Raw genomic sequence first — 14,792 nt, 5'->3', positions numbered from 1 at the left:
TCGTCGTCTTTGATCAAAGCGCCAGCTACTCTTTTCCTTTTCTGCCCTTCGGCACCCTTGTCGAGTCGCTCATAATCAGGATATTCAAAGCCTATAGCATCAAGCACTCTGTTTAGCCTTCGTTTTGGCCGGGTGCCGAAGGCTGCTGTCATCAATTGATCCTCCTTTTTAGAATAGTTCCCAAGAATTTCAGTGCACATTACTTTGATTGTTTCGAGCCATTCTTGGCAGGGTGCTTGAAATATTTCTTGAACTTATAGTGGTAGGGCAGTCGGACAAGCTCCCCCTCTTTCTTCTCTTTTTCAAGCTTCGGCATAACCCATTCCTTCATAGTTGGAAATATTTTGTAAGCCAATGCGCTCTGCGATAATCCTAAATTCAGCCAACGCAGTTTGGGTTGGACCTTCTGGTGTCATATTGCATTGGGGTCTGGTTTCTCCGAAGATCAGTTCAAGCGGACTCTGGACTAGCTTCTCCTTGTCATCATCAACTTCGACGTAGAACCATTCCGATTTCCAGCCTGCCGGCCACTTGCTTCGGTAGCTGATCACAGAAAATTTTGTAGTTTTCCGATAGGCAAAATTGTAACAACCAAAATTTTCATGTAGCCCATCCTTTCTGGTCTTGGTTTGGTAATGTAGCTCGTGCACCCGGCAGAAACCTTCGGCAAATGGTTCCACCCCTGGCTTCAGAGAGCCCAAATATAAACACTAAGCCTAACAATAGCGTTAGGAGTTAGTTGATGAAAGTGGATCCCAAACTTCTTTAGCACATCGGCAATCATCCTGTTCAAAGGAAATCTCAAACCAGCTTTGAGGAAACTCTTGAAAATCACTATTTCATCTTTCTGTGGCTTCGGAGTAGTTTCTTTTCCACCGAAGCGAATCAGCTCTTTTTTATCTTCGCTAAAGTAGTCCGACTTCACCATCTTAGGAAAATCAGCTTTGGAGATGCTCGACTTTCCGAAGTCCAGGTGGCTAGGCTTGCTCGGCACTGCGATGTTGTAATCATCTTCAGAATCGGTCTCTTCAATATCTGCTTGCTCTGCTTCAGCAGCAGGGACGTCTTCCGGTGTCATCAACCCAGATCGCTTCATTGCTTCCGAGATAGGAACAGTTTCTACAGCTTCGGTTTCGTCTCCCTCGCGATCGACTCTTGCAGTAGAGCGAACTCTGGCCATTTGATTATGACTTACTTGAAATTTTTTGAATTGGCTTTTTTGTCTTTTTCGAAGCTCTTACACTTGCGCCGAAGCAGATTTTGTATGAGCGCAATGATCAAGCTTCGGCTATGACTAAAAATTTGGCAGCAAAACAGTACAATAGCAATGAATGTTACGGTAACTTCACACCTACCCGTCTATTTATATAGTGCTGCAGGTGGGAAGGTGAATCGGCAAGGTCTCCAACACCGAACAAACAGTCACCTGCGCTCACTGAATGGTGGGCCACATAGCTCGAGAAGGTGAATCGCTGGCAAGAGTGTAATCGGTGCAAGATGGGTCGCGCGTCCGACGATTATTTTAATCGTTTCTCGCCAACGAGCTCAGGGAAGGTGTTTTTTGGATCTTCGGCATCCCGAAGCTTAGAAGATTTTTCACGGATCAAGCTCGTTACGAAAAACGATCTAGCGTCGCGAAGGGGCTACTGTTGGGGGTATGCTTCGTAGCCGAAGATCCTAAAGAAATAAACACCTTCGGCAGATCCTCTCCAAAACAGCGCCGAAGATATCAACTATAAAGCTTCGGTACAGTGACATGTCTCAAGACGAAGGGGTGAACCGACTTAAAGATGAAATGACTTAAAGACCCATGATATTCTGTGTCATTATTATAGTTCATTGTAAAGGGTATAAATGTAATTATATACAGGCTGTGAACTGTGCCTATAAATAGGTGAACAGTACCCCTGTACTGTTCACGTGCTCTCCTATAATCACGCATTGGGCATTTGTTTTTGCTTCACGCTGGTATTTTTGCTTTCCTTCGAGCCGAAGGTACATTTGTAATTTGTTATCATTTTTACAATAATGAAATAGAAATGAGTTAATAATAATAATCATGTATTTAAATTATTTTACATATTTTTTTATCCTTCCTCATTATTTGTTGTGTTTATGAAGGTATAACCTTCATAACATTCGTCCGGAATCCATTATATCCTGAGGAAAATAATGCTTCGAAGGACGAAGGACTATAACATTTAACAATTTTTATGTTGTCTTGTTCTTGATTCATAGCATTTGAGAAAAGTCCTCAACACGGAGCGAACGAATGCGTGAGCCATGCATGCATGTATTTAATGTGCTCTGTATCTATAGTTCCACATCGTACGGTAGATCGTCAAATCTCGTGAATGGTTTTAATTCGTTGTATGCGGGTACAGAGCAATCTCTTTTTGCAAGCTACCTCCTCCGCAGTGGTTGTGAGTTGCATGCCCCAACGCTCAAATGAAGTGTTCTTCAGTAGCCGGAAGATAGTGCATGCATGCAAAGATAACAGCTAGCAGCGCCAAGAACTGGTTACTTTGCAGGTTGCTTTGCCTGCATCAGGATTCAGGATCATGATCGAAATCCAACTACAGCTAGCTAGTTATTAGGATACGAGCTACCAGTTTGCTTCATCCATTCATCGCGGAAAAACCGATCGATCCAAACGACAAAAAATAGCAAGAGCGAGCGACTACACACCAGAATAAGCTAGGTCTAGCTCGGTGTCTTCTTCACCGATGAAACACTCAAACACACACACACACACAAACGCACACAACCAAGGCACGTATTACGTCGTAGCCATGCATGAAAGCAACAGCAGCAGCCAAGAATGTACCGTGCTCCGGAGCACACACTCCAGTTTACCATGCACGTACGTACACATGCTCGATCTCTACGCCTTCCCCTCGTTGGCCATCCTGAAGGCGGCCGCCTGCGCCGCGGCCGCGCCGTCGGACCCGCCCGCCGCCGCCGCCGCCGCCGCGGCGAACGTGTCGCGCACCTGCTCCGTCGTGTAGGGGAAGCCCGAACGGGTCATGGAGTTGAGCAGCGCGGCGGCGCCCTCGCGCAGCAGCGCGCCCGCGCCGTCCGACCGCGTGTTCGCCAGCGCGTCCTGGATGCTCACGTCCGTCCCGCCTACCCTGCCAGCCGCGCCGAAGAAGTGGCCCATCGTCCCCATCGACGACGACGTGCCCGGGAACCGCCCGCCGATCGCCGACCAGATCTCCATCGGGTGCGACCTCCAGTAGCTGCTCGGTGGTCACGTCACGATGAAGAGTAGACGACAGAGCAACTTTTGGTCAGTGGCTGCATGCATGGCGAGTTGGCCACACCGACGTACGCGTCATGAATCATGATGTATGACTATGAGCAGTGGCTTACTCGCAGGAGCCCGGGAGAGAGCCGAAGCTGTGGGGGTCGAACGGCGTCGGCGACGAGGTCCCTATGCCGCCGTGCGAGGGGGCGTCGCCGTACGCCGGCGTCGGGGAGCTCCCGTAGGCGCCGCCACCATGGGCCGGCGAGGGAGACCCGCCTCCGTAGGCGCCACCGCTGCCGGGAGTGGACGGAGACCCACCGTACGCGCCGCCGCCGTGGGACGGGGAGCCACCGTAGCCGCCACCGGTGGACGGGGCTGTCGGCGAGGACCCGGAGCCGCCGTGAGACGGGGAGCCGCCGGTGGAGGGCGACGTCGGCGTGGACCCGGAGCCGCCGTGGGACGGGGAAGGCAGCGTTGTCCCTCCGTGAGACGGCGATGGCAAGTCCCCACCGCTGCCGCCGTGGGACGGGGAAGGCAGTGTTGTCCCTCCGTGCGACGGCGACGGCAAGTCCCCACCGCCGCCGCCGCCGCCGTGGGACGGCGTCCCGGTGGAGCCTCCGTGCGAGTGCGACGGCGTCACGGGAGTGATGCCGCCGCCGTGGCTGCCGCTGCCGATTCCCGGGAACGAGCGCGGGTCCATCCCCGGCACGCAGTCCGGCTTCTTCACGTCGTCGCCTGCATGCGCCGACGCCATCTCAAAGGTAAAAAATAAAATAAAATGCAAGCTTGCTCGCCACGGCGCCGCCCTCATGGGACATCGGCATTGGTGCTTGTTTCATCTGGAGTGGGCAGAGCTCAAGAAGATGTACTATACCTTGGCTAGCCTTCTCCGCGGGGCTGGCCCTGGACTCCACCACGGCCACGAATGCCTGCGCGGCCAACGCCGCGAGCACGAAGCTCGCGAGGAGATCTCTGCCCGTCCTCCGCGCCTCCATAGCAGCTGCTGCCTCTGCTCGCTTGCTCCTCCTCCTGTCCTCTGCTGTGGAGCGAGCGGCGGTGTGTGCTACTGCTTGGAACGGAGGGGCGAGATGAGATAAATGAGCTGAGCAGGCGCGTATATAAAGCGGGAGCAGAAGCTACCAGACTCTGGCGCCACGGAGTATTGAAGGCGAGCGTCGTGAATTCATGGGTGTCGCAGATGACGCAGCGGGGTGGTTGGCGGAGGAATTCAATGCGCGCATATGAACGTATGTGTATCGAGCAATTCATCATCCGACTGAATGATCCGAGTAGGAAACTAGGAATAGGCCAGGCGTGCGCTTGCCTCCGCGCGCGGACTGCTGGAGTGGAGTGCTGGAGGGGAGGAGACTGGTGCATGCGCTCTGGGCTGTTTCAAGCCCATCTCCTGTCGGAAGAGAAGCAGGATGTATCGGAGGAAGTGAACTGAAATAGCTCAAGCAGTTTGAATGTGTCTTTTCAATGTGCCTTTAATCCGAAACAGTTTCTACGATATGTTTGGTTCAATTTTTTTAAGTACCTTTTTTTAGAATCTAGTTGACTTAGCTTTTTTCTGATAAGCTTTTCTAAAAATCTGTATGTGAGGAAAAGTTTAGTATCGTGTAGATTACGTGCGAAGAAAGATAAAAGACTTTATATGGTTTAAGATGTATAAAGTGACGGTTTCTTACTATCGTAACAACTTAGTCAATACAATGTTCACATTGATTTTGTATAATTTCGACCAAAACGATTTTTATAGAAACAGACTGAAAAACTATGCCTAGAAGCTAGAAAACGGTCAAATAAACATAGCTTATGGCTCCTCCGTCCATCCATGATTCATTTTATTATACGGCTCCACCACCAGCAACCCACCTGACCCATCCTTTTATCTTGCGTGGAGTGATGCTTTGCTCTCCATTCATGATTCATTTTATTACCGCTCCACCACCACCCACCCACCCATCCATTGCTCTTGCGTGGAAAGTTTTCAAATATTTGATATTTTGAACATGATCTCATATACCAAGGAGCTGTTAAATATGGTTGTTCTTTCCTATAATACACCTAATAAATAGGTTCAAGTTCCAAATCAAACACAAGATGTTAGCTTAGATGGTTGCAACACTGGTCGTCATTACACTAGGTCTCGAGGTCGAATTCTTATTCTGCCCGCGCGATTACAATTTCGTTTGGCGCCACCAGGTTTGACGTTCCGGCTATTGTTCTACCGCTAAAATGGATTAGCACTCCAAGTATAAATAAGCTCACACCGTACAAAATGTACCAGTAAGTTTTGCAAGCCTACCAAACATGGAGTTAAACATAAGAGTGCTGATGGTGATGCCAGGGGAGGACGGCAGTAAGTTTTGCAAGCCTACCAAACATGGAGTTAAACATTAGAGTGCTGATGGTGATGCCAGGGAAGGACGGCTGCAACCAAGAGCGAGACACATAGCTCATCCAACATCGCCGAAGGCTCTACTTGTCTCTCTTCAGTGGAGTGAATTAAATTGAATTGGTTTAAGTGAGTATTACTCTTTTGAGTTCTAGATATTGGTTTTTTTGATGTCGTCATCAGATGGATAGATATTGAGATTCTTTTTGAGAAAATATAATAAGATCAGAACATTTTCTAGCTCTGCTACTGCTCCTTTAAGCATGGTGTACAACAGCGCCATGCACTGATGCGCCTTACAAAAGGTGGATGCTCGACTGTTTCATATGTGTCATTTTTTTCCAGAACCATTCAGAGTTTGCTGGTCTGTTCATGTGTGTTGCTTCAATAGCCCATATACTCTATACTAGAGATTGTAGTGATCAGTTCCGACTTCTACTATCATCAAAACTATGAAAAATTGATTATTACAGGTCCAATTACATCGAAATTTATTATGTGCTTCATCAAAATGTAATTTTCGAGCTGCTGATGCTTCTTGATCAACTCTAAGTAAAAGGCTTGTATATCCTCCTTCTATCAATGGAGAAATCATAGCTAGAAAATTGTATTATCATCGCCTTGACCATTTTCACTAGTAGCCAACAATGCTATGTGTGGTGTCTGCTTTTATGTACGACTACTGTTAATAATTTGCACTTATAAAAATGATCAACCCGTAGATGAACAAAAATGGTATCAAAGAAATAGATGATTATACTATGTTTTCTGCTGCTCATCGGCTCTCTGATCACCCATCGGTGGAGAATCTTCAGATGCAAAAGGGAGTATAAGAGATTGTACCCGCTGATCGTTGGCTTCGTGTTCCTCGATTGTTGCGGTGTTTTCATGTGCAGAAGCAAACCCGAATTGTCTTCCCATGTCCTCTTCTCCTACCATGTCCTTGTGCCTTCTTCCTGCCATGGTAGTCTCGGTTTCTAAACGATGGGATTTATGGTGCTAGATGATTGTCTTAAAACATACATAGAAATTGCTATACTCTGGCTGAGAATAGATCACGTTTGTCTCAGACAGTGAAGAGACGGATCGTTGTGAAGCGACACATGATAGCAGGGAGAGTCAATGATCAGTGGCGGCCGCAGTACGTGATTCGCGATTATAGATGACAAAAAAAGTCAGCGTCCGTAAGCCGAGCGCCCGAGCCGGAGCAAAAGAATCGGTCGTTTTGAGCCGAGATGAAGGCTCCATGTTTTGTTTCTTGGAGATTTGTGGGCGGACATGTGTCATCCATCTAAAGGCAGCTGCATAGATGTTGGCCTACAGCCGGCGGTAGCTATTTTTTTCCAATCCTAAGATCACTTTTAGCCCCTAAGCATAGTAGAGTTGTTTATTATTATCTTTCCTATTGCATTTATATGTATGAGATACAACTAATTATGAGGTATGACTTTACCATCGTTTTTGTCCCATAATCTGCAGATCGTAGATCTAGTAAGAGCCTACAATGAGGAGGTAAAATGGCGTGAGCAAGGGTATGTCCCTGCAACCGTCGAGGAACACTTGTAGGTCTCAGCAAGAAGTGGTGGCTGCCACCTCCTGTCCTGCACATCGTTTGTTGGAATGGGAGATGTGACGAATCAAAAAGCTTTTGAATCGGTATGCAGTGTGCCTAAAATAGTGAAGGCACTCTGCATTATCCTCAGGCTTTCTGACAACCTCAAGTCATATGAGGTGATAAATTATATAATTTGGTTTTGCATCCTATATTATGAGCTCATTAATTGTTTCAGACTTTCACCTGTAACAACATCAAAAAGAAGAATAACCAAGCAAGCAATTGCGTGTATTGTGCCTGCGGTGAGAGAAAATGAGCTCGCATGTTGCTTCGACGATGGAAAGCTCGCAATTGCGTGTATTGTGTATATGTAGATTTATATGGGAGAGGTACAATTTCATGAGAAATTACAATCACGCCCACGAAGTTTACAAGTATGATTTACAAGTTATATATGGGCATATCATCTTTTCATCTTCTTTCTTGTTGCACAAGACTTTTGGTTCCTCTTCCTGTTTGTTTCGTGGATAAGAGTCTTAGATGACGAAGTAGCTGGCTGCGAAGGCGTACTTCGCAGCTTCAATATACGTGTGAAGGTCCACAGCTTCACCTTTTTGGTCTAAACACTGCTCCTGACAAAGATTTGTAACACACCTTCTCAAGCCGAAGGTTTGGTGATTTGATGATCTTCGGCAAGATAGGCCCACAACACACCTCATTATTCATACTCAACAGACCAGGCCTGACAATGTATATGCTCATATATGTGGATGACATAATCATCGTTAGTTTAAGACCTCAAGCTACAAATAGGCCGATATAAGAGTTTCCGAAGAATTTGCAGTGAAGGACCTTCGACCATCAAATTTCTTCTTAGGTATTGAGGTGGGAAGCAGGGTTTACTCTATCGATAGGGAAAAAATATCGAAGGTTCGTGATAAACAGGATTATCGAATTTCTATCGGCGATAAGTAAGTTTTTTCGGCACAAATTTGAAAAAAATGCCAGATTATCAAGAATATCATGTAGATTGTATCTAGACATTAAACAAAATAAAACAACACATTAGCACCTTCATAATTCACACATTCATAGTTCATTCATAGTTCACAGTTTAACAAATTTATAGTTCACAATTTTACACATTCATAGTTCACACATTAGCACATTATATAGTATAGCATACAAGCACATGAATCAAAAGTCCAAAATAAGGCAATGACATGTGCTGAAAATATGACAATGAAATCCTCCATAGTCCTTAGAGAGGCTTTGATCACTTGTCACTGTAAATGTCAACATGTTTATAGTCAGTCGCTAAATTGTAATTCAATGTTCATATACAAGGACCAGATGTTTGTCTAACCTTATAAAGTTCCTTCACATGGACTTTCTTTAGCCTCGTTGATCTTGGACGAAGTGGAGGATTTGGAGCTGCTTGCTCATGCATAACACCTACAAACATAAATACAAGTCTCAGCATGTTTTCTATCTACCTTTTGTAATTCAATATGTTATAATTCAATGTAAATGGAAAACCCACTCACCATCCCTTGATCCATCACCACTAGCTCCAACATCACATGCTCCACCACCACTAGGTCCTCCAAATTCCCATTCGTCACCAAACTCATCACCTACTTTGAGACCATAAAGATTACAATAGTTATATGTTGTTAAAATTAGCAAAGAACTTGAAAGTTCATTCCTCACATAGAACTTATCATTACCTGTGCCATCATCTGAACTGCTATCACATAATTCAACATGTATTGGGCTACCTTCTGAAGAATCTGACTCAACATCGTCCTCAATATCCACAAGTCCTGCCTTTCTTTTATTCTTACCATCTCTTGTATTAAAATCAAGCTTCCTCTTCAATGTAGTCACTTCTCCATCCATTCCTAACTCATCCATGAGAACTATAGATGTGATTGGGGGAATCAAGCTCATTGTCATCATACTCATCAAGAATGGGTGAAGACTCACTCCTTGAGTTGCACAACCAGTCCATGATTGGGTTACCTTCATCATACATAGCAACATCTATCATGACACTATATGGATCTAACTCAGTATCTTTGAAGACTTGCATTTCTTGAAGACTTTGCATGTCATTCTCGAAATATTGGATGTGTAATTTGAAATTGTAGTGGACATAAATCAACTTGTGGAGCTTCTCATAACCCAAACGATTTCTCAGTTTGGCATGGACCAATGCAAATGTGCTCCAGTTTCGCTCGCACCCACTAGAGGATAGCCATTGTGAAACAATCCGACGAGCAAGCATTTGTAGTTCTTTGTGCTCTCCTCCATATGAACTTCAACATTCAGCTACAAAAAATGAACACGAACCATTTAATAAGAGTACTAAAAATTGCAAGGCCACTACCAAAGAGGCATAATAATGAGTCAAGTAAATACCTGCACTCATCCGTCCATTAGTTGCTGAACGTTCGGCTTCCTCCCCAGCAAATAATCCTCTTTTTTCACAGAAAAAAGCATATTGCTCAATTGCTACAAATGCAATCTTAGATGAGCTTGCAAGCTTCTTAAGAGCCAATGTAACTGTATGTCTAGTAGATTGTTTTCTCGCAAGCTTCGTCATATATAATGTTTTAGGATCAAGTGCACCATCTAGAGAAAGAAGCAAGATTATTATTAGAAACAAACTCAACAAAAAAGAACAATTCTCATTTCTTCTCTACCTACAACAATGAGAGTATCATCAAGTATATATTTTAGTCTCTTCTTCATCACTCCAACTATTCTATCGAGAAGATCTTTCTCTTGACTTAAATTACCACGTATTTGAGCCATGACGGTCATCATCTTTGGAAGAAATCCAGCTATAGTTGCATTTTTTGTTGATCAGCATAGCGAAGCACAATATAAATTGGTGTGACAGCTTTCAACACCAGTTCCATGTCACTCCACCATCTTCTATTTGACAAAAAATCATAAGTAAATGCATGATCTGCTTCATCTTTCCATGTGTTGTTTTTCCAATCATCAGACACCATCCATTGCATAAACTTATCTTGTCTATCCCAGAAACTCTGAAGGAAGATAAAGACGGTGCCAAACCTAGTGGCATTCCACCTAATCAACTCTCCACCAATTTTCTCCCTTATCTTTACTACTCTATATGCCTCTAACGAGGGCGTCCACATGTTTCACCGTGCCCCCGCCAGAGCGCATACCACGCCTGCGATTGAGATTGCCTTGCCCTGCTCGCGTCCGCCGCCACGACCGCCGCGTCATCCCCGCCCATCCCCTCCGGTCATCCCGCCTCCCCCACGCCGCACACAGCCCGCCATCCACTCTCCTGCCCCATCCCCGCCGCCGTCATACGTGCCCCGCTCGCCCGAGATCCACTGCAACAAATGATGTCTCCCCCGCGATACCGCGCCCCTGCCTCGGTGCACCCCCTCACCCTCGTCCTCGGAGCCATCGTCTTCCCCCCGTCCTCGGAGCAGCATACACCATCGCGTCCTCGAGCTCCACCGAGATCTCTCTCCATGATAGGCTTCACCATGCCCCCACCCTTCCCCACCGCAACTCGCAGCGCGCTTCCCCATCGTGTCCACGCCATTTCCGCCCGCCGTCCACGCCATTCCCCACCACAGTGCGACGCCATTCCCGCCCTCCGTCCAAGCCCTTCCCCACTTCCCTGCTGGAGACCGCGCCCTTCCCCACCGGATCCGGTAGCGCACATCCACTTCCCCACCGTTGTCCGCGCCCCTCGCCCCGGGATCCGGCAGCATGCTTCCCCACCGTGTCCATCGCCCGTCCTTCACCCTGCACGTCGTGACCGGACTGCCGCGCCCTCGCCCAATAGCTCCCCACCATGACGCCCTCCTAGCCCGCTCGGGATCCTCAGCGCCCCCATCCCCCCGCTCCCACTAGCCTCGAACTGCGACTGCCGCTCCCCTCACCGTCCTCCTTGCTTGCTCTCCTGTTCCCCTAGCCACGCAGGAACTCCCAGGCTTCCAGCCCTATCGAACCCCGCTCCCCCATCAACCAGTCCAGCAGCTTCGGCAGCCACCGTGGAGGTAGAGGCGGCGACCAGCAAGAGCGACATGCGCACCTCAGGCCAGCCTCTTCTCTCAACCAACCGCGGGTAAATTACTGCCCTCGTTGTTTCTAATTGCCCTCTGCCTCTACGCATATGATTGGTTTGATCTCGCCCTAGGGGATGATATGGTTTTGATGAGAATTTAGGATCTCAATTGTAGCTTTAGAAAGCCCAGCAATGGCCACGGAGGACACCAGAGGTTGGGCAGCACGACACCACCAGTTTTCAGCCTGCACTCACGCATGGTTAACCACCTTATTTTTTCTTCTTTATTTCTTTTCAGGGAAACAATTAAAGGGGTTTAACTTTCAATTTGGTAGTATATAAATATTAATGGGTTGCGGGTATGATTTTCTTATCCCTTTTTACCTCCAGCTTGTGGCAGAAGCTATATAGAAGAAATTACCTTTTGCTTTCTACTTACATGACATCTATTAAATATAAAAATTTGTACAACAATTTCATGCTAGGAGAAGCTCAGCTCCTCCAAACTTGGATGAACAAAAATGTAATCATGTATCTTAATATACTATAATTGTGTTAATCTCTACTACTATAATTGTGTTCCATTGTATTCAGAGCTAGCATTCATTCCTCGGGTCGCTGCTCAAATGAAAGGGCGCGTGTATTAGGGGATGATAATCACATTGTTTATCATAATGAAACTATGATCTTCTTTTTTTGTCAAAGATGATTTGGGCTTCTATGAGCTTCAAACATGGATGGACTGCATTCGACCAGTTAACTGTTTCTCAGCAGGGAAAAAAAGAATGCTTACCTATCCCACAAAGATTTGGTTAGTTACTTCATGCTTTCTCTATTCCTCTCTTAATACTTAGCTCTATTTGATTGATCTGTGCTATACTGCTATGTGCTATTTTTTATTTTTGTATCTCAACTTAATCTTTGAGAACTGCATGTACCACTATTTCTGTATACTTAGCTCTATTTTTATTCAGGTCAACAGCTGGCAGCACTTGCCGCAACACAAAACTTTTGCCTGACTGTTTCTACATAAATAGGTTCTGTCATACAAGCAACTTTGGTCTAAATGGGCCATGCCTGACTGTTTCTACATAAATAGGTTTTATCATACAAGCAACTTTGGTCTAAATGGGCCAATTTCCTGCCCAGCGCCACCCTCTGCCTCGACACCCCCTAGCTGCCCTCTGCCTCGACGCCCCGTGCCGATGCCCCAGCTACTGAAGTCATCCTCAGAAGGACGTATTCGAAAACCTGCACCAAATGCTTTCATCTCGGTTCCTACTCGAGATTTATGCCACCAAGTAGTGAACCTTAGCGTACTTTTATGTGAGTGTTCTATGACTAAGTTTGGGTTTAATTGTTTCAACGCAAGCTTTAGTAGTTATGTTTTGCATCTCACATGGATATGTAAGGATTCATATGTATTGTACGCTATCGATGAAGGTAAACCTTGCTTAACCAAACCAAATCCAAGTAAGTAACTCCACATTTTTAAACTTTACAATTCTTCCGATCTGAACCTTTACCTGAACTATGAACTACTGATTACTATAGAAAACGAGTCATCTAATGTTTTCTTACATTCTCCTTGACTATGGGCCCTGAGTATTACATCTCTCAGGTGAGTCTCTAACTTTGAACTTTTTATCATGATTGATTGTTATAGGGCTATCGTTTATTGTACACATCTTATCTATCATTGCACATTTCAGAAAGTTTCTGAACTGTATTTATAATCTTGCCAATAATAAATTCATAATCCCTGCAAAATGTTGACCAAAATGATTCCCTCAACATGGCCAGAATTGAGTAACAGAAAGCTGATGAACGGACACTACAACTTCCTGAGAAACACAAGGTACACACATCCTTCCTTTTCTTTTTGATACCATTGAGTTTTCTTTTAGTTCATCCACCGAACTTAATATGGGTTCCAATTCTCAAACAGAAATATGAGAATGCTTTGAACAAAATCCTGCAGTTAGAATGGTGTGAAAATCAGGAACAAGGTTGATCATGTTTGTTACTCCCCGTTCCAAATTATAAGACGTTTTGGTATTTCTAGATAATATGCTCGGCTTATAATGTTGACATCATAGATCAGGTATCCAAGCCCTCTTATAAAACTTGTAGCCCTTACTATATAAAACTTGGTGTCTTTGCTATGTGTAGTAAGTTGTGTCCAACTTCTTAATTCTTGCTATATGTTGTGAGCATGGGTGACACGATCACAGGACAGTTGAGGTAATTTTTGTCCTTACTACCTAGATGTTGTAGAGTGTCCAACCTGAATATTTAATTTTTATGTGATCATTATGCTCTAACATTTTATTAAATATTTGTGAGTCACGTGGCGGTAGTGACATATAGATGTGAACAACGTACGAGGCAAGTGTGAACGGTTGGGATAATCACAATCCAAATTTATTGTTTCACTTAATGTCTTGGAAATAGGTGAAATTTGGTCAGGATCGAAAGAAGTTGTAATAAAGGCTTGACCTTGAGAAGCCAGGGAGAAAGGAGAGTCCATTGCAACCAAGCTTGTAGGAGTCTGAGTTCGTCCAAGTCAACACCCGCAACGTAGGTATGTTGGAGGAGCATTGCAGGGTCAGTATCAAACTATCACTAATGCTAATGCAATGCAAACATCCTGCTTATTATGCTGTGACTGCTGGCTAGAGCAAGCCAGAGTATATTAATTGGTGGTACAATAGAGCAAGCCAGAGTATGCTGTGACTACTGGCTAGAGCAAGCCAGAGATTTATTTTTTTGTACTTTGTTTACTGAGGTCCTTAAATTACTACTGTATAACATTGTCATTTCCATATATAGAGCTTGAAGTGAGGAGGAGTGTGGTTTCCTATACGTGACAATGAGATATTGGCTCCCATATTTACTCCACCATCAGTTGTTGAAGTTGATGTTGAGGCAAACTTGCCCAGCAGGAGTTAAAAGATGTCCATATTCATGCATATACTGCTGAAGAAACAAAAGAAGCATTTTATGTAGCTCGAATGTTCTTTCTTCTTCCCCTAAGCAGGATGCTTTGTAGGTACTGTGTCCCGGTTTCAGTTAACTTTACATTTATTTTGTTTGTCAAGTTCTGTACCATCCTGAGGTGATTAGATATTTGAACACATGAGATTGTTTCTATGGATCTTTTGTATTAAAAGGTATTTCTACATAAGATGTGCCATTTATCCACATTTAAACTTGCTAACATGAACAATGTTTTGTGTTAGGTTCGGTATATTTAACCCTGCAATAGTTTATGATCACTTGGGGGAGATATATACCCTGCTCTTGATTTTTCGAAGTTTTATATTTTGTATTTTTCTCTACATAAAGGTGAGTTATGTTAAAAATAGATTTGCTTCCTTGTATCATTAGCCATTTGGCCAATAAACTACAACTACGCTCATGACCATGATGTTAACTAACATGTACGCCTACGCAGGCATGATCACCGGGCATTAACTCAAGTGATGGAGGTGTTCTAGCTGCTGTGCATGGCAGACCTAGGCCTGCT

The 14,792-nt window shown here is 44.9% G+C and overlaps 1 protein-coding gene and 1 pseudogene across 1 annotated transcript; both read right to left on the bottom strand.

Annotated features, from left to right (window-relative positions):
- Positions 1-2,593: 2,593 nt before the first annotated feature.
- On the bottom strand, positions 2,594-4,320 carry LOC100501424 (Protodermal factor 1). Its single transcript, NM_001346922.1, has 3 exons — positions 4,122-4,320; positions 3,373-3,982; positions 2,594-3,239 (listed from the first exon to the last, which is right to left on the bottom strand). The coding sequence occupies exons 1-3, from the start codon at positions 4,240-4,242 to the stop codon at positions 2,885-2,887; spliced, it is 1,086 nt and encodes a 361-aa protein (NP_001333851.1). The 5' UTR covers positions 4,243-4,320; the 3' UTR covers positions 2,594-2,884.
- A 3,111-nt stretch (positions 4,321-7,431) lies between these two features.
- On the bottom strand, positions 7,432-10,373 carry LOC109940518 (uncharacterized; annotated as a pseudogene).
- Positions 10,374-14,792: the final 4,419 nt, after the last annotated feature.

Source organism: Zea mays, chromosome 6 (genome assembly GCF_902167145.1).
Source record: "Zea mays cultivar B73 chromosome 6, Zm-B73-REFERENCE-NAM-5.0, whole genome shotgun sequence".
In the NCBI taxonomy this organism is placed as follows: domain Eukaryota; kingdom Viridiplantae; phylum Streptophyta; class Magnoliopsida; order Poales; family Poaceae; genus Zea; species Zea mays.
This window is presented reverse-complemented; position numbering and strand designations above follow the sequence as displayed.

What these genes read in the sequence shown, in the direction of transcription:
- LOC100501424 (NM_001346922.1), bottom strand. Translation starts at nt 4,242, where the DNA reads ATGGAGGCGCGGAGGACGGGCAGAGATCTCCTCGCGAGCTTCGTGCTC. An exon ending in CGCGGAGAAGGCTAGCCAAG is followed by an intron (nt 3,983 to 4,121) that starts GTATAGTACATC and finishes CGGCGCATGCAG; the next exon opens with GCGACGACGTGAAGAAGCCG. An exon ending in TCTCTCCCGGGCTCCTGCGA is followed by an intron (nt 3,240 to 3,372) that starts GTAAGCCACTGC and finishes ACCACCGAGCAG; the next exon opens with CTACTGGAGGTCGCACCCGA.